At 39.2% G+C, this 25,526-nt stretch overlaps 1 protein-coding gene across 1 annotated transcript in view; it reads right to left on the minus strand.

Moving 5' to 3' along the window:
• The window catches only part of ZNF704 (zinc finger protein 704), a 99,900-nt gene that overhangs the window by 66,160 nt on the left and 8,214 nt on the right, over positions 1-25,526 (minus strand). Inside the window, exon 2 of the mRNA XM_036397801.2 lies at positions 14,357-14,604. Within this exon, the coding sequence (XP_036253694.2) occupies positions 14,357-14,604 (248 nt within the window). The remainder of the gene's footprint in view (positions 1-14,356; positions 14,605-25,526) is intronic.

The raw sequence follows: 25,526 nt of genomic DNA on the forward strand, positions 1-25,526 counted from the left end.
TTTACAGGTATGCATATATCTTGATCTGTTCTATACACACTTAAAGAAACATGTGCTTCATCAGCACTGTTTGCAATCTGGAGTTTGTAAAAACCTATTCACACAAATAGTAATCAAGTTTCAAAGCTGCACAGATAGATGGTTGCCAACTTCCCTGTTCCTCCAGAGTGTAAAATAATGCTTCTGCTTTATACCTGCTGTAAACAAACTGTGCTCAAAGCACTGAATCCTCAAAGCAAGCCTCCCTCACTCCAGCAGCACTCTGCTGCTGGGAGCCTACATATATTTTGGGGGGCACAGAACCAAGAGGTGGGGGCAGAAAGCACAGCTGAAGCATACTAGGCATTATAAAAAAGAGACTACTCAGTTTAAATTGCAGAGCTAGCAGTGGTGATAAGACTACTGCTTTGCAAGTGAACAACAAATATGCTTTCTCTAAACTAGTTCTTGTGCCATTCGTTGGTGGATAGAAGTGCTTTTCTTGGCTTCCAACCATACATGAACTACAGCAGATTGGGTCAGGTCCAAGCTGTGCCCATACAAGGCATCGATGTGGAAAAACAAGGGCTGCATTCAGTTTTCAGAACAGGTTACTTGTATCAGCACACTAAAATGCCATCATTCTCACCTGGTCATTTTACTCACTAACCTCACACAGGTACTGAACCAGCGCTGGAGCTCCTCTAATCCTCTCCAGTACTATTTTACCTACTGTGTTAACTCTGGAGAAAAGAGGCAGAGGGGGGAAAATAATAAAACCACAGAAAATACAGATGCTTAAAAGGCAAGACCAACAAAATTCCTCATGAGCAATACAGAAACCACAGGCATCTTTGGTTCCTGCTTGTGCCCAAGAGTTTCTGCCACTGTGTGTCTGTGCTGATTGGTGTCAGTCTCATCCTCATCCCAACCCATTCCAAATCTGAACCCCAGCTTCCCAGAGGGTACTTCAATCCCTTGCCCTTGGCAGAAGGCCAGAGCCTGAACATCTATGACCCAATGAAATGGGATGATCACCCATGGGATGCTCATTTTCAACTTTATTCATGCAGTCTATATTAAATAGTAATTGGATATATGGTGTCACTTCCAATATGTGAAACAATGACAGAGAAAATAAATAAATAAAGAAGGTTATATTGTTTCCATGCCCACTGGGGCATGGGGAAGAGGCAATGCATGCAAAAACAATGAAGGTTTTAGCTGTAATTGGAAAAAATTACAGCAGAAAAAAATACTTAAATCCTGGAACTGACTGCCCTTCCAAATGATGACCTGCCAACAGGTACAGACTTTGAAGAAGAGATTAGACAAACAGTTATCAAAAGGGGTAAATACTACTTATCTTGCATGATCTATATGCCTCATCGAGGATTTTTAAGCTATGGTTATTCTAATCCAATGCTATAAATCATATTATGCCTGTATCTATCACATCTTCTAAACACATCTCTGAAGCAACAGTATTTAAGCTACCAGTGTGGTAAGTGAGCAATTATTTGGCATAGCTGATGATACAGGAAAATGGCAATATACCAGAAATAAAATATGCAGCCATGCATATCCTAAGCAAAAGAGTTTGGGCATATTTTTCAAACAGAACTTGGTATGAGTTTAAGGCTGTTAAAATCTGTTCAAATATTTTCCATTAAAACAACATCAATTCTCTGTATCAACAAGGCAAGGCTCTGCAGCAATGACAGAATATCCATTTTGCCATCAAGATAAACTCTAGTATAAAGAGTTTACTCTATGCACATACACATGGAGATGTTCCAAGGGAAATCTTTATCAATTATCACCTAGATTTCTGTAAAGTCTTTTATCCATAACCTTTCTCTGCAAATTGGGTACTGCACATGATGGTCACACCTTGCTTTCACTGAAATCAACCAGGGAGGCTGCACAGCAGCAGAGTCCCTTTGCTTCAGCAGAGCAAGAGCGCCCCACTTCATGTACATCGTGGCACTGCTCACTCCCATCTCCTGCCCATATTCCACAGGTAGCTGCCCTCCTGAGTTACAATGAACAACCACACTTCCCAATAGCCCAAAAAGGGCCTAGTTTTGTGTGCTGGGAGGAAGCAAGGTACCCTTAAGCCCATGAAACATAATTTCCATAACAGATACCCACTCACATTTGTGCAGAACTGGCAGACTGGCAGGCTCCTGTCATTGTCTAGAGATAACTCTGTGTGTTTTGTCTCAAGTATAGTGTGAACAAACCCAACTCATTAGACTTAGCAATATATACTGACAAAACTGGTTTAGGAACAGGAAATTAGCCATGTGTTCATAATGGTTGTTCTCCAGGCTTTTGGCTGTCTATCCTTCACTTGGCTTGTGGGGCTTGGTTTGGGATTTTGCGTTTGGCATTTTTTAGTTTGTTGGTTTTTTTATATTTGCTATGTTTGTTTGTAGTTAGAAAGATAAGCTTCTTCAAAGTCAAGTGTTTTCTTTAGGTTGTACTGTTTACAGAAATAGGAAACAATTTGTCCCTCACTGCTTACATAAAGTAATGTGCATGTTGTTTGTGGCCTCACCACAGGAGTTACTCAGCAAATTTTAATTATCCTGTTGGTGATTTAATGTTGTGTAAAAACATATCCTAGCATGTATACACATCTGCCCTTGCTTATTAAAATCTGTTAGTTTTGGCTAGCTCACAGACATGAAGATACTTCCCATCAACCAAAGCAGATTTTGAACTTTCGTCTGTTGTTCACTGCTCTCTCCCAAATAGAAACTGGGTATAATCATATACCAAATGTTAATTATTTCATGAAAACAGTAGCAAAAAAATTACAACTGGGTTCAGGTATGTAGTTAACCAGATTTGCTTTTTCCCAGCTACTTCCTTCTCTCCATGAGCTTGCACAGCTCCCAGAAGCCTTCCTTCACAATGTGGTGGGGCAGGGAAAGGTTGCTTGGATATTTTTCCAGGCACACAAATACAGTTAGTGCAAAATGTGGGAACTATGTAATTCCTTAATAAGCATAATACAGCATATTCCATACATGGTTTATAGAATACATCACAGAAACATAAGATGATTTGAGGTGTATCTTTGGTAGTGGAAGAAAAATTTTTTCCTCACTGGAACTGAAGGGAATGCTTTAGAAGAGTGACCATGAAAAATGTTAAGTATTTCAAAGAAGGTGAGGTTTGGAGAATCAGTGGTGGTCTTAAGGGATTGCTAGAGAAGAAGCATAGCCACAGATGGAACCTGAGCAGAGCAAGTGGGAGGAGGAGAATACACAGAGAAAGGTAGCAGGCTACAGAGCACAGTGAACAGATCTCACAAAGCAGGAGGGCACTCTAGGCCAGATGCTTTCTGAAATCCCATGATATCAAGGGACACATATAGCTCAGACAAGCTTTAATTTTAACAAGTAGGTAAGAAAGGCAGAAACACAGAGAATGGCCAAGTATTTGCCCCCCAATATAGGAATGAACTGAAGGACAGCTTGTTCTCAGTTTTGAAGTCCAACTGAAGATTTTATCTTCCATATTTCCTGTTTCTGATACATTTGTAGCAAGTGAGCAAGCCATCTTTCTAAGCCCACTGAGAGGCAAGTAACAAGGGTCAACAGTACTTTCAAAGGTACTAATGACACTGAAGTACTGTGATGAATTGCAACCCTGTTATAAGGGCTGTATTTTACCAGGCATATAGAATAAAAACTACCTATCTCCTCAGCTGTACCCAGGCAGCCCCTCCATCTTGGGGGTGAAATGAGGCCAACATCTCCAACTGCTCTGGAGGCTTAGCTGCAACCATGACTGAGGGGCAGCAGCTGCTGAGACCTCCATCCTTGTCCCACAGAAGGAAGCCACAGATGGATGGGTAGCACTGGTAGGTGGGACATCTACTGAGTCGTCATGGTTTCTTTCACAGCAACTGTATTTGTCCCTGGCACTCAAATCCAACTCCTCACTGCAGAAATGCTGTCTCTCATATTCCTCTGCCATAATAATGACAGGCAAACTCAATTAACACTGTGAGCAGTTTGGATGTCTGCACAACAGGTTGCCAAAAAAAAACCCAAGGGAGAAAAAACCCAACCAAAGATAACTAAGAACATTTGTTGCATAATGTAATTCAAAGCTTCTGTCTGTAGGACCAATAAAAGACATGTTTATTATGTCTTAAATCAAGATGTAAAAGCTTGGTTTTAAACTGCTTTAATGTTAATGATTTATTATACATGCAATACCTATCTAGTTTGGTAAGACCCATCCTATATATTCAATGCAGATTTTCTCTTCAAGCTTCTTACTGAGATCAGAACATAATAAAATTGTGCATTCCCCTGCTAATAATTTATTCAGAGATAAGCAAGAGAGTAATGTATCTTCCTTTATAATACCCTGGATTTCTGTCAACATCATCAAATATATACCACAAAATACAATAAGTGTAACCACAAGCCTTTTTATATGACATATTTTAAAGGACTTTCAACATTGATTAGATCTTTACTACAGATGTTAATATTCTTGTGATCTAAAAGTACTCTAGACAGCTACTTGAAGTAGAAACATTAATTTTGAAAAATTAACTATCAGGAAGACATTTCTCTAGACACTAGAGACAAGCACACAAGTATGTCACCAAACAAATGCCTACCCCAAATTTAAAAAAAACAGAAGTGTGTGTGTGTATACACATCCATAAACATATTATTTAATAGCTACTCTTCACCTACTGTGAGAACTACTCATCTGTAATCTTGGAGCCAAGGGCCCAGTGAACCCCATAAAAGCAACCACCATTATATAAAATAAATTATGCTACACTGAGAAGCAAGAGATAACATAAACATTCCCCATACTAATAGCCTTTCTATTAGAGAGAAAAGAACAAATCATTTAGTCCAAGAGGGCACTGAGAACAGTCCCTGACTTCAGGATGCAGTTGTGGGGAGTTAAGCAAGGAAAGAGCAGCCAAAACATTCTTTCTAAAGCGTCAGCACAGGCTTATAAGGAAGTGACGTCAAACCTTTCTTTCACAGACACTTTTCATTACAAAGGAATTTCAAAACAAGCCCTCATCACACCCTCTTCATCATCTTCTCCCTCCTCATCCAGCCAAGTGAGAAATCTCCTCACACCAAGCCATCAGGTGACAGCACAGTATGTGACACTGTGTGTGTGTATAGGAAAGCACTAAGTGCCTCTTTTAACACCTTATGTCACTGCCTGCCTTCAAGGGAGGAACCGATTGGACATAAACAATGAAAACAAAAGAGTGATCCAAATTAACATACACAGCAGGGAGCATAGGCTTGCGAACACAGGATGGGATGAAAAATGTCCCTCACATACAAGATCAAGACTACAAAGTATTTAACAGAGGTTTTCCTGGGGAAAGCATTACCTAAACACATGCTCTACACTGCATTATACAGCTGATGATAATGACAGTACATCTGCTGCTTGTGGAAATATCACCCTCTGCTCTTCCTCAAACAAAAACAGCCATGACATTAAGTTTTGGGTAACAAACCAAATCAAATTAGGAGCAGCAGTTACAACAACTTACAATATAAGAATAATTTACTAAAAGCATCAATTGGCTGTTGACTCCATTTACCATCTGGAATATTGCCATTACTATAAAAATATACATATGTCAACAGAGCAGCAGCCTCAGTGCAGTATGCTGGTGTTGATGCTGCAGAGGACAACTATTTTCATAGGATAACACAGCTCAGTTGTCCAGCCATTTGTGGGCTTCTGGTAGGCCCCTGGAGAGAAGGAAGGACAACACTCAGATATCTAGAGCTTAGTAGAATGTATAATTAAGGAAACTCTGCTATTGTATTTTGGAAATTTTATTCTTTACTTTTCCCCTCAGTTCCCCAAGGAGGCTATCACATATGCAGCCACTAAGAGAGAATGTTTTATGCCAAAATGAGAACAAATGTTTCTAAACATTGGTTTTATGCAGAGTGTAAAAATACATTTGCTTGGGAATGCTAAATATTTTCAGCAAAATTTCTAATCTAATTTCATTTTACTCATCTGATGGAAGAGCAAAGAAGCAAAGTACTTTGGGATGACCCTTCTCCGCTGGGACAAGTAGTAGCAGAAATTTATATTCTAAGCAGAGTTTCCCTCAGTCCTCTGAAGATGCTACTACCTCTGCTCTGGTCACTGGGTAGCAAGCAGTGGGCTGAGGTCACAGTATCAGATCACCTGTAGGAATTCTTATGGCAGAATTTAAAATACAGACCCATGCAAAATTGCAAAGCTGTTTATGTATAGAGCTTGACTATCATACTTGAAGAACAGAAACTATTTTTTATTGTTGGCTTGAGAAAACTGTGATCAGGTTAAACTTTTGCAAGTTCCCAAAGAGCAGCTGTGTATCCAGGTACGGAGCTAGGCTTTCCACACGTAGCACAGGTGTGGTGCAATACCATGTTCCCCAGTGCTGCTTCAGTTACAAGATCAGATGGCATCTTTTTTGAAAGACTAACAGCTGATAAAAATTTGTAGAGGCTGTATGCAGACCTTGTGTATCTAGCATCACTTCTGTTTCACCATGTTCTCAAAATGATCAGGGATTTGAGAGGACAGAGTTCTAGACTATATTAAACTATGCAGATTAGTAAAACCACAAGAAGATGGGGTTCTGCTTCAAATAAAAGCAGCCCTTTAGAAAAATCTAATTTACACACATATACTAATCTAGACACTGATATTTTAAAGTGATTAAGTGCTCTCTTCTTTGACAACACCCTTATTGTCACAAAACCTGAAGTAGTAATAGGCAAAACAGATGCATATCTGATGAATATAAATAATCATATAAATATTTTGTATAGTTATTAATATAAGACATCTTAAAATAGCCTTTCTTCTATACAAACCACTTATACAGCTAACACACCACATAGGAGTTTCATTGTAGTGTAGTGGTCTTAGGGGTATAAACAAAATATTTATAACTCCTCATACACACAATGCAAGCATATTACTATAAATGGAGAAAAGCACACTTTCTATCTCCTTTTTTCAAAATGTGGAAAATGAACATTTTCATGCATATGATGCTAATTGAGTTAAGACAAAAACTTCTAAATATATTTTACAAATAACTGTCAGTGACATGACTTCTCTCAGAAAGAGGCATTGTGTTTTTTATGACCTCAGTGATACAACATCAAATACCACTGAAGAAACTAGAATATTTCAATTTTACAGCATGTAAATAAAATTATAGCTGTGAACATAGCTATGATGTGTGTAATCTGTGTAACCATATATAAAGTAGCCCATTCTTGCACAGTTTTCACAGATACACAAGTTACAAACCATGTACTCACTGACTTTTTTCTTTTTCTCAGCACAGATGGCATTTCAAGAGGAATTTTTTTGTGCCACAGCTAACACAAACCACAAAGAAATTACTCTTATTGAATATTGCCTGCTGTTGAGGAGTGTTTTGAAATTACACTCCATTTTTTAAGGGAACTGAAGAGCTGAGAACAAGCCGTGCATTCACATCAATGGCTAACACAGAGAGCAGCAGGGCTCACTGAATGCAGCTCTTCACCAACCAGCGCCTGACGGCCACTGCAGATTAGGGACACATTTTTCCTCTGTGCCACTTTTGAGGAATTCATTGAAATTTGCTTCTTAATGAGATCACTGTCTGTTGGCAACTTCCATCACACAGATAAAATTATGCAGCCTTTTGTACTGGCTACCAGTGGAAGAAGATTTTTAGGAGAAGTAGGTGTACTTCAACAGATGAAGACAGATCTTCAAAGCAGTGCTTTGAATATTGTATTTCCTAGAGAAATGGGAAACTTATTTATATAAGTATATATATATATACACATGCTCAAGCAAAGCCTCCATCTGAAGATAATAATTGCCTAAAATAACACGGACTCCAGTGTCAGGCTGTAGAACAACTTAGCTTTACCACACTTAATTGAACCATCAGATTTTCATACATTGTATTTTTCACTGGCTAGCAAGTCCACAGTTAAAAAAAATGGAAACTAACACTGGCCAAAAATCCAGATGGCCAAAGTCACCAGCTGGTGTTAAAGTTCCCTCTTCTAACATTAATACTATGGAAACCTGGGAGCAGTGAACTCAGAAATGATGACCAGGTGCTACAAAAGGTACCACCAAAGAGAGAGTCACCTTTTCATGAAAAGTAAGCTTCAGTTGTATCCTTGTTAGGTCTATTCCTGTTAAATCACATCCTGATCTCACAGAATCAATTGTGGTAAACCAGGCCCACAATCACACATAGTTGCCATTATGCCCCATTGTGTGAGAATTATCATCAAATATGAAACAGTACAAGTAAAGAACAGCAAGAGCATGTTCCTCTATTCAGGAGATTAATATTCCTTCTGCTTTAAACATTACTGGGAAAAAAATACCTCAAGAGAAATATTAACTAACCCAAAATTTGTGCTTTAAAAAGAAAATTACACTGCCAAAATCCTCCTGGGTAGGCTATCCAGCATATCTAAGACAAGTGATGAAAATAAATTGTACTGGTCAGATAACTGGTTCCTCTAGAAGCTGCAACTGATTGAACATGATGGTCATGGGGACATCAGTAACACAGACAAGTATGAAATATCTTGCAAGTGTCAAATCTGCACACAGCACAGCACAAAGGAGAGAAAATGGAGGAACTGACAAAAGATCCACTGAAAAATAAAGATACATTATGCACAATTTCAGAGCAAATTTTTCTACAGCTGGGAATGCTACACCTCTTTCAATAAACAATCCTATCCAGCATATTGCTGTGATGCTCTGGCAGCAGGGACTTCTGAATGGTCATGCCAGAGTCCATACCACCAGCTAGAAATAGAAGCTTATTTATAGCAAGATTAACCCTCCCAGTGGTCAGCCATGCCTAAAATGGGACAGCCCTGCTCTGCTCCCCAGCGTGTTTGGGACTTGATGCATCTCACCACTTGAAAGGTGAGTTTCCAGCAGTTTGCAAGCTGTCAGGAATGCTGTCATTGGTCTCAACACCATGAGCAGCTGGTTCAGCTATCATGGCAACAATGCACACCTAGGCAACTAACCTGATGATGCCCTTCCAACATCCTAGAAGGCACCACACCATTTTGTAGCAGACCATGACAAGCAGTCTGCTATCATCAATATTAAATGTAATCAAGGTTTACTGATTGATTGGGTAAAATTCAATCAAGCTGCACACATATTTAACTAAACAAATGTAGTAAACAAAGCAACAATTTACTACTTCAATAATTCACTGTGTATATGTTTGGAGAAGCTACTTTTAAATGCATGGTATTGCCAACTATCAGATTTTTTACAGAAGCTCTGAAATTCAGGAATGATACTGGGAATAGTTTTTGTTATATAAAAACAACTGTTATCAAAGTTTCTAAGTAGCATGACTATAGAAAATGAAACTTAAGAAACCAGAGCACTCAACCTAGAGTATTGTGAAAAAATAGGAGAAAATATCACACCTCCATGAAAAGCTATTGGGCTAGCAGGGAAATTTAGAGGACTCAGAAGCTCACAAAGCAACAGTCATTAACTGAAGCACAGCCTGATTTCCTTGCCTTTTGTTTTCACTCAATTAAGCTGAAAATCCTCAGCAGCCAACAAATAGTTGATGCCCTCTGAAGCTGCCCCATCAATCCCCTCAGCAAAAATTGTGAGAGATACAGGAAAGAAGCTCCCCCAAGAAAACTGAGGTCTAGTCTAAAACAGATGGAGAAAAAAGACCAGAAGACAATCTCTGAATAAACACCACCTCTAGATAAACAGAAAAGCACAACTTGATCTTCCCTCTACAAGCAGATTGGGAAGTGCTTCCAGTGAGGTTATCATAGTTAAGCAGATACTGCTTTTGATCTTGAAGTCAGGCTCCTGGAGAGTTCTGGCTATGAAAAGATGCAAATGTTTCCATTGGAATGCATGGTGCATAATCAATCATGCCCAGCAGGCCTTACAGATCAACAACACACTCTAATCAGAAGGCTGCCCAGAGCTATGTTCCTGGAGAGACCAGGCAAGAAAATCATTTAGGAATGAAAATACATCACCATCTGTACTATTTCTTTATAATGATGGTCAGAAACATGGCTGAAATTAATTTTCTCCCATCTTTCTGTAGCTATTCTACAAAGACCTAAAGAGACAATGTTGGAGAAAATTCCTAGAAGTATTTAATTTACTTTATTTCAATTATTTAATATATTTTCCATTAAATTATAAACTAATTAGCAGATAAAATATAGGTACAGGAATAAAAATTAATTTCACAGTAATAGAGCAGCTTTTTTAATATAAAAGCATCAGAAGATAGCAAAATCCAATATATTATTGCCATGGCAAATGTCACTGCTTAACAGCAGTGAAACTGAAGAGCACAGCAGCTAGGGTTTATTGCACAATAACTATTTAACACTACAAGGAAGTGATTAGGCAACTGATGTTTAGCTGTGGCTTGTCCTTTAGCAGTACAAACTATGTAGAAAAAGTTAGGCAGTTAGAAAATTTATCTTCTGTCTTTCTTCAGAGACAACCAAGTACAGGAGGGCTGGGGAAAACGAGGATGATGTATCAAGAGGATAATACAAATTTCACAATATTTTGACATATTCTAGCAGAAGATTAATAAAAGAAAATCTGTTGATTTATTCTAACACACCCACCCATCAGAGGGGTAGCAGTGATGCGTGCCTAGTGCCTTCTGGAACACCTGAAAGGACCTCCACTGACACTGCTGCATTTAAGTTCTGAAGGGTTTCCAGGTACCATTGGTCAAAACACTCCAATCTTAAAAGGCCTTTAACACCACCACCATTTTCTGACATTTATTCTCACATCTTACTCAAAAAAAGGAAACTTCATTCTCTGCTCTCCACCACCCACCCTTCTATCCTCCTTCTTCCAAGAGGTAGAAGCCATTCCCTGTTTACCTTGCCTGCACTGAGTCCCTCCTCCCATCCTCACACCCACGGTATCAGCAGCCAGGCTCTTTCACGTCCTTCTTAGACATGTTTGGAACTATGTGTCCATGTTGATAAGTAACTGAAGAAAATACAAATGAGCAAGAAGGTCCTGTTAACTTCCACACCTCTGCCTACTGGGAACATCCTCTCTGATTACATTTGACCTCTACAGACATAGCTGTCTAAAATACTGGCAAACCTGGGCCTGCTTCTGCCCACCAGACAAGGTGATTAGTCCCACAGTGACACCACTCTCTTTCCAGAAAATAGCCTTTCACTACTCAGATCCATGGATCTGGCTGTGTTTGACAGCTGCTGTTTGAACTGGAGATCAACCAAAAGTGTATTTTCTCTCTTCTACAGGTAACATCTCAGTTGTCAGAGATAACTGCAGTTCAAAGCCAGACCACTTTTTCCAAGACTGAAGTTCTTTATGCATAAAAACCTGATGATAAACCCAATATTTAAAGGAAAAATAAAGAATTCAAGTTTCCTCATTATATCAAATAATCCATTTGCTCAAACTGAACAGTTTCATTTATGCTTATCTGCATTTCAGAAGAAGGAACACAGTTTAGCTCAGATAAATTTTGTTCAAAATGACCAACTGAAGAAATCTGAAAAGGGAAAGAATTAATGCTGTTAACTGCCATTTTTATATGCATAAAATTATGCATATAATGCATGATTTTATATGCCATAATTTATTGCATTCCAAAAATAAAAATTATTATGAAAAAGTCATGCTCTCCTCCTGCCTTAATCCAAAAGACACTTCAAGTACAGGACATAACATAGAGAGAAACATCTGTAGTATCTTCACAAGATGAAATAAAAATGTAAACAATGAACTTAAAAATTCTGCATCCAATGAAATATTTATTTTACTATAATTTCCATGCACCTGACTACCAGACACACAAAACACTAGGACTCAGTTAAGATATTTTAACATTTCTAAAATGTCAGAGTCCATAAGCAATAATGAAAGCCCTGAAGCTCATTGCCTCCAAGAAACATTATGCTGGTGTTTTGCTGAACTGTAGTTATTTTAGATACAGTCCCTCACAAAGATTTCCTTTCTTATTCACTGAGATGCTTAAAACAGCTAAGAAGGGATGGCCTTTGTTTCATTTTGTGGAAAAAGTGAAATAAATTTATCCATCTCTTAACAGCTCTTTTGCAAACACTTCTTCAGAGCTCTTTTGGACATACTCATACGCCCCTGCTAATAATGAATCCAAAACTATTATAAACTTCTGCCTCTAAATCACTTAAATATTGTAATGGATTTAGTTGGATACTGCAAAATGTAATGTCACCTCTCACTCTGGCATCTTTGAAGTAAAATGGGTTCTGCTCAGTTCCACTAGAGTTTTAAAACAAAATAAATAACAAGCTTCACTTTGACTTATTACTACATACACCCTCTTTACAAACTAAATATTGGGGATTTTTTTTGTAAAGAGGGTATATGTAGCAATAAGAAATTAAGACCATATTAAACCTCTTATTTGTCCCACATAATTGCAAACATTATCTGATTAATTCAAGATGACCTTTCACAACTGGGTATAACAAATCTGCAAAGGCAGATGGATTTTCTCATCAGAAGAGAGGAGAGTTGATGCCAATGAGTCCTGCCAGGAGGCAAAGGAACAAGGAATTCACCTCTGAGGAACATGCAACTCTCTCAGCACAGTCCTAGACAGAAGACTGGAAGGGGCCTAGAAAGAGGCAAGAAAAGCATGGAGTCTTCTTGGACAATGTGACTTAGAGATGAAACTGTGTTGCCAATGAGGAGAGACTGGGGGCTCCCCTTCATTACAACAGCAAATACTTAGGAAGATCTCCAAACAAGGGCTTAAGTGTTCTTCCTATCAGTTGTGGACAAATGGCCCAGTAATTCACCTCAGCTTCAAAGCAAAACTTGAGCTTGACTGGAAATACGTAGTAAGAATGACCAAAATGTTTATTATGCTATTGAACATAAATTCCAGGTTTCTTTCCTACTTCATTCTTTAATTCTGCTAATGCTGGAGCTCAACCTGCATGTCTGAAAACACACAACAACGTAACACAGTAATTTTTATGCCCCTAATAAAATACATGCAGATGGAAAGAACAACTTTAGAAGACACCTTTGTAAAGTGAACTTATTTCCTATCATTCTAAGTATCCTGTGCTCAAAACTGGTGTCACAATTAGCCTTAAGAAGGCATTAAAAATGTTTATTCATCCTCTTTACCAGCTCATTGGGGGAAAAATCCATCCCTCCAAGGAAGGATGATCTTGTAGCTACAGAAAATGAGGGCTTGACTACTACTTTAAGTAGATTATCTCCATGAAGTCACACAAAAATGCACTTAAACCCTGTACCTTAGCAGCCTGAGTTGTTAAATGGAAATGCTAACATATGGTTTGAGCAGAAGGTTAGCCTAGGTGACTTCCTGAGGTCCCTCCTGACCTACATGTTCTTGTGATCCTATTTGCTTTGAGACACACAGGATGAATGAGAAGGACACTCAGACATTACAAGGTTGATTACTAGTGAAAATCTCAAATAAGTACCCTAACATTTTCAAGGTTGCAATACATAGCTTTTTACTACATATATATGGGAGGAATCCTGTAAAAATGCTCATGAACTCAGTGCAAGTGACATCTATGACAGCCAGAGAAATACCTCAAGTGATCCTGTTCTGGATTATGTGGTAGAACCTGACAGTTATTTTGGTTTTCAGAAAGCCAACAAACTGAAAAACTAAACATCTGTTTTGATTACAAATTTTTTAAGTAGCATCATAAGCTTGAAAGGCCTTTTACTGAATTACATGCAAGTAAATTTACCAGGTAGATTAAGCAGAAATCTTTACAGACAGACTGATGCTAACATGAACAAGAAAAAGTACTTGTCATCTTGCAACACAGAATACTCAATGAGTATAAAGTGTCTGCAAGTACGACAGTAAAAAATTTGAAAAAAAAATTGCTAGCAGGTAAGATGATTTTGTATCTAATTTAGAAGATTACTTCTCAGGGTGAAGCTGAGTCAACAATCTCTTCTTAAGACTTATCCTTTTCTCCAGGTACCTCAGCTGCAGCACATTCTAAAAGTAAAAACAATGCAAAAGCAGTAACAAGTCCTACTCTACAGATGCTCTCATTTTCAGCTACTGGTGTTTTTAATTTCCTGGCAGAGCTCTCAAATAGGAAGGTTGTGATGGACTTTGGACTGCCTGGGCACAAACACTAGCCTTAGCAGCTCATAGTGCTGCTTACCAAACTTGTATCTAATGTCCCATTAAAAAATGGCAGGGAAGAAAAAGGAATAAAGCTTAAAACAAAACACAACAAAAAATCAAACTCACCTTGCTGGAGGCACATCAATATTTGAAGAAACAACCTTGCGCTTCTGTTCCAGAAGACAAACAGAACGAGTGTTTTCCTTTTCATGCTCATGAGCTCTGTTAAGTTTTTTGGTCTCTGCTGTTTTTAAATCTTCCTCCTTTGTGGTGAACAGGAGAAACTGTTGGTCTGGCAGTTTTCGACTGATGTCACTTTTTACATCCTCCTGTTGAAATGCATGGAAGGTCATTTCACGCTTGATGTTGGCTGCCTGAAAAATTGAAAGCAATTATTAAATTTTCCTTTAATTCACCTAAAATGGGAAACAACCCACTACCCACAGGCATTTGCTTCTAATTAATTATTTGAATTAGTGAATACCATTTCTTTGTCCTTCATAAAATCTGAAACTGCCATTAATTTCTCCAAAATGACTAGCCAGGAAAATAAGCAATTTTTGTCCATTTGATAAAGCTATCAACCTCTTTATGTTAAATCAAAAAGGTATTTGAATAAGAATGTCAGAAACCAGATTATAAACAACATATCTTTAATGCACACACATCTGTGCAGCATAGCTATGCAAAAGAAATCCTAGCTGTCTTCCTCCTAAAATGGAAGGGAAAAGAAGTCAGAATTTTTCCAGATTAAACATAACCAACAAATTAAAGCACTTCCTACAGCCACATACTGAATTTTTTAAAAGCTGTATTTGTAAATAAAGGTTTTTCCAGGAGCAGAAAATAATTTGCTATGATCCAACTCACTGCCAGAAGGCAAAGGGGAGCAAGTGATGGCAGCAGGATCTCTGTGAGGAGCCATCACAGAGCAGGGACACACACCCAGGAGCAACGCCAGGTTCTCTCTTTGCCAGCACTTCCCAGATCTTCTGGTCTGCCACTTCCCACAGCCAAAGACTTCCCAAGCAAACAGGTGCCTTAGCAAATATACTCCCACTCTGGAATACAATGTGCTGGTGTTTATAAAGCAAACTATTGCAGAGCTGCAGGGAAGACCCTGAAAACTCATCAGAACCAAGCCACTCCATCTTCCCAGCAAGTAAAACAAAGCACAGGACCTAGATTTTCCTGTGAAATCCATTCCCTGGACAGCTACACTTCCACAGTTTCACAGGGGCACACCTATCTGTGAGGTGACCCCTCCAACCAACCCAAACAACCAAGCAAAATATGGCCCAACAAAGTGGCAGCTTCTCCTTCTCGAGCAGAGGTACTTCTACACCACATGCACTTGCTCAGAGAAATCCAGCTGCCTTCTAGAGAGGGCAAATTGGATTTTAAAAGATTTGTAAATTATTGCTGATCTTCACATTGGAGATATCCAAGCTGTATTGTCCTCAGATAGTAACACCAATAAACCGAAATTCCTATGTCCACCAATAAACTGAAATTCCTATGTCAACTCTTCCAACTTATTCCTCCTTTTCATCATCCAAAAAATTAATCAATGTATTTGTGTATATATTTATGCAGTAAAATATATTCCTCTCTCCACAGATCTCTGTAGATTTCAAACCTTGGCAGTTACAAGAATGGTGCAAGCAATTTTAAGTTCACAGGAAAGATACTTGCCACAGTAATTTTGCTGTATTCTGTAAAGTGTATCACATCATTAATGCATAACTATTTAGGACTGATGATTTAATTGTTTCTAGTGCTTCCACTGAGGGGCTTCAAGAACAAAACAAGAGTTATTATTCTATGAACGTAAACAGTAGAAAGAATTAGACACTTTACACTTCACACACAAACAGATGACACATTACCAAGAAAATCTGCCTGGAAGACAAAACAGTCAGCATGTGATCACGCCGAATTAGGAGAAGACATATAAACAACACAAATTGAATTCTGATTTAATGATGTTTAAAAAAAACCTTAGATTTACAATTAGCCTTTTTCTGAGTGCCTGAGAATCACTGAAATGCTGAGTTGCATTCAATTTTCAATAAAATTGACTTTTAAGTAAAGCACTGAAGTAACAAAAAAGCCTGAAAACACCCTAGGTCCAATATCCAGCCCCTAGAAATTATGTAACACCAAACAAGGTTTTACTTAAGATTTGATTTCCATCCCCTCCATTACTGCATGGTCTTCCCTTGCCCGACCACACCTCCCTTCCTCCCTGGCCAGGATTCCCACCCCGCCTGCTGCAGAGGAGGGTTCTGGGCAGGGCAGGAGCAGCTCCCCTGCTGTGCATGGCAGAGGTGTCACAGGTACTGGGCAGCACCAGCGGCTGCCTCCTTACCCTCCACAACCCTTAGTGTGGGCTGAGAGCATGGAGAGGGACAGCCTCCCTCATTTCCTACTCTCCAATGCCTGACTGAAGTCAGTTTTCATCAGGATGGTTTTAATTAATCTTTTAATGGACTAAGTGCATGACTGTACCAAAGAAAAAAAGGTATTGTTGTCTTCTATTTATGAAATTTTAGGATTTTATTCAGTTTCAGCAAATATAATGTACCATATATTGCTGAGTTTTCTTTACAGACCTAAGTAGTGACAACAGAAGGTTGCAGGCTCAGACTACAGCTGTAATATAAAGCCAAAACCAAAAATAGCAGAATAGTTACTGTGATACCAGATAATCTATTCTTATATATCAAATTTATCCACATCCAGTTCAAACACATTTCATACGTCAATATGCCACAATTAACAGTCAGTCCCATGCATGCATATGGAAGTGAGGAAAGACAAAAATCACAGAGCAAATGCTCAGGTTGCAGAAGCAGCTCAGGTTCTTCAGCCAATGGCCAGAAAAAGCAGAAGACCAAATCCAACGCTTAGACTGATTCTCTCCCTCACGTTCAGTTTTCAACAGATGCTTGGAAATACTAAATTCTTTCTAAACTTTTCCTTGAGAGCAACTGCATGTAAAGAATCTTTTCTGCTGTAGAAGTAGGTGATCATGAAAGAAAGCCAAGAGTTTTCCTGAGTGGGCTTTCTCCAGTAGCTTTCTCCTACTCCACATGCAGTTTTTCTATTTTATTTCATCCATGTCTCTGGAAGCCATTTCCCCTTGAGACACCTGCCCTGTCTGGAAGTGTATGGTGTCTTTTGCTGGAAATCCAACCACCTACACAAGCAGCCATTGATGTGAGGAGTGCTGAGGACCACAGTCACCTGAATGATCAGGCTCCTCACTTCCTGGCAAACACTGATTAATGACCAGGATGCCTCTGACTTCAAACTCTGCTTCACCAGCACTCATAGTTCAGAGATAACACAGATAATTTCCAATATATCTTTCCAGATAGTTAACTGTTCTGTCATATTTTATCAATAACTTGATTTTTTTTTCATAGATCCTTAATATTCTTTTACCCACTTGAGTCTTGGGATGACCCCTCAAGTCCAGAACGTTTCAGCAAAAATTCTGTGGAAGATCTAGTCAAACCCATCTAGGCCTGTCTCACAGACAGCGAGAACGTAAGACTTTGACACCATTTTATTTCAGCTAACTTCCAATACTTCACATTTCTCCATCCTCTGCTGTTCTCAAATTCCATGATTACATTATTCCCAAATGGTTCAGCTTTTCTTGTCCTCCAAATTTGCCATCTTATTGCCTCCAGTATCAACTACTGGTAAAATTTCTGTCCTTTTCATGCACTTGATGAATTATCATTCATACAAGCCACTTGATAATAGGCTGTTTTTCTATGCAATTCACTGTGTATTTTCACCCTTAAGCCATTAGCAACCTTCAGCTTACTTTCAACAGAGTTCTTTACAACCTGGCCTCAGGCAACCACATCACTTGGAAGTTCAGTCACAGAAACAGGAGCTATAAACCCCCTGTAAATTAACAAAACTAGTTTTGTTTCTCTCTGCAGTTACCTCCACCTGCCTTTGTCAATTCCCCCCCCCACCATCACTACTGGGCAAGGGAGACTTTTGTTACCGTGCTCCTTGGAAAACAACCATATTATCCAAGCCTTCCCCACTGGAGTTCAAGCATGGGGCAGGGGCAGAGCTGAGGTATGATGTGGCATTACTCCTTCAGAAATCATCCTGCAAAAACTGAAAACCATTTCGTGCTTTGGTTTCTAAGTAAAAACTTTATTAAGAAAGCCTTTCAATTTCTGTTTCGAAGTTGTCAAGACAATCATATATATTTAGATTGAGGGTTTTACTTTTAAGTTAAGAGTTTTACTTTAAAGCTTGATTCATTATTAAACGACAAAGTTTAATAATCCATGTGACAGCTAAATTATTAGCACAGTTACTATTTTCAGCAGTATATTAATAGTTTTTCATTGAAAAACCTATCTTAACCTGACTATAGAACGTTTTATGTGGTGGTATTTTGTCATAACCAAATTGCTGGTCCTGAACTCCACATCAAGGCCATGTGTTGCAATGTAAGTCCTGTCCAAAATGAGCATGCTTAACACCAACACAAACTGAGGGATTTAAAGAAATGTTTCACTATTCCTTACAAATGATGAGCAGGCTGCAATTTTTCAGTAGTTTAGGCCTTAACTTATGTGCAATTTTTGCCCTACCCAAGAGCACATCCTTATAAGACGCTGACATTGCAGTCAAACCTCAGTCTCCTCCAATTTCAGTTAAATTTCAGCTTACATTTTACCTTGAACAGCAAAAAATTATTGATCAAAAAGACAACTCAGGCACTGAATTGCCTATTTAAAGGATCAGCAAACACTAGAATAAGTAGACCTATCACATTTATATGGAAACACAGACACTCAGATTTGACAGATTATTATGCCACTCCTTGAGTATAACCTGACTGGACTTTATCATCTTCCCTTGCTTATGGTACACTGCTGCTCCAAAACTTGGGTTATTTATTTACAAATAGCTCACTAGCATTTAACAGACATTAAGATGTCTGTGTTTCCTATACAATGGAAGGTATTGAATTCCCAAGAATATTAGCATTGTGACCCAACTGTATGGAAATATATCTTCAAATGTGAAAACTGACTCCTACCCATATTCTTTCAAATTTCCTAATTTTTTGGTGCAGAACCTGTGGATTCAGGTGGGCAGAGCAGGAATAGAAACATAATTTTTAACAGGTTTTGTAACAGACTACACAGACAGATGGAAATACAACAAACCATTGAAAGAATTGCCACACCACATACCATGCCTAATTTGCAGACAGTTTTATAAACATCTCAAGGGCTGATTTGCACATGGCAGCTGCCCAGCCCAAGAGAGCACTGCCTTCCACCCCTGTGACTCGATGAAGCACCTTCCATGAAGCTACGCTGATTTACACCAGATGAAGAAGATCCTATCACTGCATCTGCCTGCCAAGAACAGGCCTGCAACCACAACCTGGCAGAGAGAGGCTTGCAGCTCCCTGCCAGGCAGCACAACAGTGAGAGCCCAGCAGGTCCCCTTAACCTTCTGGGGGGACACTGGCTAACTTCTGTTTCTCCTCATAATGTCTGCTGGGATCTGGAAGGACTAAGACATATGAGAAAGCTGAGCACGTCCCTTCCACACACACTTTGAATCCTAGAGGACTGTGTAAAGTAAATAATGTTCCAACTGTGGCCTATTTTGTGCCATGATGTTTTTTTGATACAGATAACAAAGCTAATTTTACAATAAAAGCAAAGAAGTACCTCTAAAATACAATAAAACTATTTTACAAGGCAAGTATCTGTAGAAAAGCTGACTGCATCCAAAGCTCCCTATAAACAAATACACTAGTAGAAATACATTTTGGGAATCTAGCTCAGAGTAATCCCACCATTTCTTAATAATCCTGAGCCGTTGTCATCGGTCCATTTTTGTACAAACTTCTTTTTCTCCCTCAATCCATAAAGCTGTATTTCCTTTGCCTCACCTACCACCACTCTAACTGGATTCAAGGCCAGTATCACTTCATTCCAAAAAGAACAAGATCCCTCACAAGCCACACTAGGCTGTTTTCCAGAGTGGGGGAGGCAGGGTGGGAGGGGTGGTGGTATGTGTGTGGGGGTGTAACATGCTAATTAATAAACACATATCAAAAAACCCCACCCCACCAGCAATCACCCAACTCACTGATCCAATTCTGGCTATTTGCATTGTCAATAGATAAATAATTTTAACAGTGAGTCCTAGGCCTATGCACAATACTAACACTACATAGCTGACAAAGAAGACACAGTTTTGAATGTGGATTTTTGATTTCCATCGGATTTATGATGTAATCAGCTGATCTAATTCCATCAAAAAACTCTTTAGATTAAACACCAATTAAAAAAACACCAGATTAGACAGATTAGCTATGAGATGGCTTAGCACCAGCCAACCTGCTGTATAACTCTGCTGCTTTTCATCAACAGTTTTTTGATTCTGGCTTTGTGACCACCTCTTTCCATTTTCTGAAATAGATGTAATCATCCTAAGTGTTTGGGACTGCCAATAAAACTCCCAGCTGATAAGAAAACAAAAGTTCCAGGGTTTTTTTTTTAATTAAACAAGGCTTTAGCAACATTTTTGATCCATTACAGAACAAATAGGCAGCTCAATGGGGAAGTGAAAGAAGGAATCAATATATTTCAGCCTAGCATGTTAATGGGAAACGAGAATGAGATGTGTATATGTAACATGACATACATTTAAAATGTTCAGCCAAAACAAGAGCTCAATAACTGCCAGGCCCTTTTCAGGCCAGCCTGAACAGCCAGGCAATGCTCTAGGGACAGGGATAAGCCACTTTTCTCAACAAGAAAGAAATCAGGAATAAAGTTCACAACAAAACAAAACAAGCAAAAATGAGAAACACCAAACTCGCTACCAAAATTAAATGCAAGTAAAAAATATTTAAATTAAATCCCTAGAAGGACAAAGATTTTGGTTCACTCATATTGCTTCATACAATATTTCCAGTTCAGGGTCCTGTAACAGAGGGGGGTTTTTACATTAAAAAGCTCTAATTTTTGACATTCAAAAACAGTGTCCTCAGTGGAAGGAAAGAATGCATCAAATTTCCATTTTGCCAGAAATCTCTATTCATACTGGAACACAAAGAGATAAGACAGATTCGCGTAATGATGCTTGGAAATAATCTGCCCTGAATTTCAATGTATTATTACATTTTCGAGTACACTTTGCATTTAATTACTCGCTTCACCAGCAGTTGCTCATTACACATAAATCATGTAGATCTAATCACTCTAAGCATTTATAAATTGTTGGTCTCTAACAATATAGAACACAATGCATTTTAAGGTCACTGTAAGTGTTCTTTACAATATATAGTACACATTAATATACAGTAATGTACTATTCATCTTCAATCAGGCTAGGACAAAATCCCTATCTTCATTTGACCAAACACAGAAAACCATCCATAGAATATATTTTCTATGTATTAAAACATAATTCTAAGCATGTTAAGTTGCCTGGATTCACAATACAGTGTTATGCAGCAAGAACTGGAGTCAGCAAAAAGTTTCTACTCTCCCCTATCCTCACGTGTATGTCAGCACTTACCTGGCTAAACATAACTCATCTGCAAAACCCACATATCCCAGCACCAGTTTAAGGTGTTTCTGAGTTATAGAGAATCTACCCAGATGAATGACAGAAACTTTCACTCCCACATTTGAAATCCAGTACCCAGCCAGGTACCTGTTGTACCCCAAATAAAACCACCACCAACTTCAGACATCTGAAATATTGCACTAACTGGCACAGGAAGTGTAAATGTTATTAAAACTGGACAGAAAGGTCTCACTAAGATTACAAGGGAAGACAGCAAGGAACACTGGGAATTCACGGTCCTTCCCATACACCGTTTTCAGGTCTGAACAAAAACAATTCAGAGATATTTGTGCCTTTTTCTCTCTACCACATCAACAAATGACTGAAGATGTGGAAGTGTGGAAGCTTTCTTTCCCATCCCATATGCAGGCATAGTAAGTTCCTCACAGAAAAGTACAGGACATAACTTCCAATTTTATCAGACACCAATCAGTAACTGTTACCAAATTGTACTTCTAATTACTGAAAGTATGCATCTTCAAAATTTGCTTGCAATGTTTAAGTCTCAAAGAAATGACTGTGTTCTGTGTCCTGGCTATGCTGTGCACACAGGAGTGTGACCTGCAGTGACCACCCTGCAAACCCAGCTACCTGGGCTCCAACTGGACATTGGTCCCCAGGCTTGGCATCAGTGGCAGGATCTCAGCAGAGCTATTTCAGCCCTGTTTTCCTTTTCCTGAATAAAACAAGTGCCTGAGAAACACACTGCCTCTAAACATCCAAAAATATACACTGTACCTTGGAAAGCCTTAAGCAGGAGGAAAGTGGAGGGTCATAGTCACAAAAAACAGGTTAATTTTTTATTTAGGAATTCTGTTGCTTCAATCTTTGCCAAGCATGCTCACCACTGAGTGCTTGGTACTCTACCACACTTTCAGCAGGACTTGCAGGCCACAAATGGGCAGTTATAATTGCCTTCCCAATTACTGGTTGCACAGAAAGTGAATTTAAAATTAACTAAACCAATTATCACATTTTTTTTCTCACAAGGACCTACGTGCCTGGCCCTGCAAGTGGGAAGGAAGGGTTCCTGCCAGGCAGCAGGTTTCCCTCACCTCTCCTGCAGTGAAAGCAGAGTAAGCAATGCTCAATGCCACCAGAGCAACCTGTGGCCACACAGAGAACAGATGAGGGCCTGGAAATGTGTGCCCTGGGCTGGCCAAGAAAAACAGGGAAAAAGAGGAGGATACACTTGGGTCTTGCTGGTCACCTCTGGGGAAGCTTAAAAAACCCTGGAATAGGAGAAAAAAAACCAAGCATGCTAATGTGGGGTAGCAGGGAAGTTCAGACAAACCTTTTCTGTTCTTATTTCTGTTGCATTACTAGATGTACTTGCAAGCTGCAAGTAGTGAGCAACATCAAACCAGGTGCTCCCACTGCACTGACTGAAGTTCTGAAACCTCAGGTCAGGGTATTTTTTATGGCATGCCTATGAGTATCTATGAAATGGTGATTTTACTTGTAAGAGATGCAAAAAGGGTCCTAGAACCCAGTGGTAAACTACCTGCTGTCTTTTCTGCTCCTGGTTTTTCTGTCTAGATTAAAAAGTTGTACACAACAGCTTACGTAGCTTAATACAGCCGTGTGTATGGACTGTCTTACTGATATATCAATATGGCCTTTACTAGCTGAATTTCATGTGCAAATAAAATATCTTTTAACTATTTCAAGACCATTGCTGAAGATGTACAAGACACTCCACCTGTTTCTCTCTTCATCTGCTGGTGATCTGGGATCAATAAGGACGGCAGCAGCTCAAAGAAGTACTACATACTTCTATAATCTCATTCATGATCAAGTAAGTAAGAGCTCACAAAAATCAAATTGTAGAGGCAGTGGGGAACTCCCCACACTTAGCAGAAGGTTTTGGAAATGCTGCCTCACTGCTCCTCAGAAAAAAAAACAAACTCTTGATTAGTACATCTGCATTTGAAAGCCCTCCTCTTGACTGGACAGAGATATATAGTACGATATTTTTAGTGAAAAGAAAACCAGGTTGGCTTTATTTTCAAGATCTCTTGCAATTAAGACACAGAGGTGTGAGATTTCTGAGGTCAAAAGTTATTGTCTGACTTTGAAAGCAGCCAGCTGAGATACTGCAGATCTTAGATCACTTTAAAGGGTATGGAAATGCAATCCATTTGCCTTTATATCCTGGAACTTTGCTCTTTTTCATTTGTTTGTTTAAATTATAGCATTTCAGTGAAATAAAACCAAGGGAGTTCACAGATGTATGCAACTGTTTTAACTTCTGAATGAAGTACGTGCTGTGAATGAAAGGGCCAACGCTGATCCCTAATGCTGAAAGCCAGGAGGAGACATTACAAGACAAAAAATAAGCACAAGTCCTGATCTCCTCTAACAGATCTTGAGCCTGGAAGTAGAAAGCACCATCCCTCAGGAGAGTAGAACAAGCAAGAACCACTGCTCCAGTAGAAGATTCTCCCAAGTCTGGGTTCAGCTCGAGACAAAATCATGTAGCAGTTTTTCTGTTCAGATTAGGAGAGGTGCCAAAAAAATGAGTTTATTTTTGTGTCTGACTACACAATAAACAGTATCACAGAGTTACAACTCATTACCCCTGGAAGCAACAGAATAACATCAGTAAAAACATGCAAAGGTGAAAGGCCACCTTCTCCAGCTGCTCCAGAAAGCAGCCCTCTATCAAACCACTACAGGGATGCAATAATATCTCATGGGAGAAAAGCCTTCACAAAGAACCTGAAGGACCATCAGGCCCAAAGTAAAGCACAGTCCAACTGCCACATGGCTTCTGTCTTCTAAAGGATGAAGGCTTGCTCCATTTCTAACCTTCCCTTTCCTCCATATGCCTGTGCTAGCTGTGATATCCCATCTTTTCCTCTGCACTATCAAGATGCTTGGCAAGCTCTTCCTTGATCCACTATAACTGAAGGACACCACGGAGTCTGCAGACACTGCTGCACGTGTTTTCCACTGTTTCAGTAACCCTCAAAAGCACACAATGAATTCTGGCACAACCACAAGGCTGCCTGAGTAACTGGCATCTGGAGGAAAGGAATACTTTACCCTTTTTGGAACTGATGAAACATAAACTGCACAAACTCCAGTTTGTGGCGCATCCAGTGCCCAGGCACAAAGTGCACTATGCTACCCATGTTGCTGCTCCAGCAGAGGGACCTAGCAGCATGGAGAAGGAAACACCTGCAAGACCAAGCACTTCTCTCCTGCTCTGAAAAAGTAGGGACAATTGTCTCAAACAGTGTTGGTCACACAAATTGAAGCAAAATATCACTGTAAATCCTTAGCAACCACCAAGTCACCCTTATTCACTTCACCGCTTCTTCTGTACAGCTCTGTAAACCAGATGTGAATGGCTGTCCATGGCCTGATGGATCACCACTGACCTGGACCTAAAGGCAGCAAGGGCTGCATTACAGTGTTCTCTTTAAAGTATTTTAAAGTAGAAAAATCTGATGGTTTCCTCTGGAGGTACTCACATTCCTCATCACTTCATTATAGAAAGAAAACTGCTGAGAAATATGAGGTAAAAAGCATTTTGGATCCAATGAGAGTTTTTTTAATACCATTTTAAAGGGATATGCATACATACATAAAAGATCAGGCTGGCTCAAATGTTTATCTTGCCAGCTTTACAAAGTCCAGTTTATAG

This window comes from Molothrus ater, chromosome 1 (genome assembly GCF_012460135.2).
Source record: "Molothrus ater isolate BHLD 08-10-18 breed brown headed cowbird chromosome 1, BPBGC_Mater_1.1, whole genome shotgun sequence".
Lineage (NCBI taxonomy): Eukaryota > Metazoa > Chordata > Aves > Passeriformes > Icteridae > Molothrus > Molothrus ater.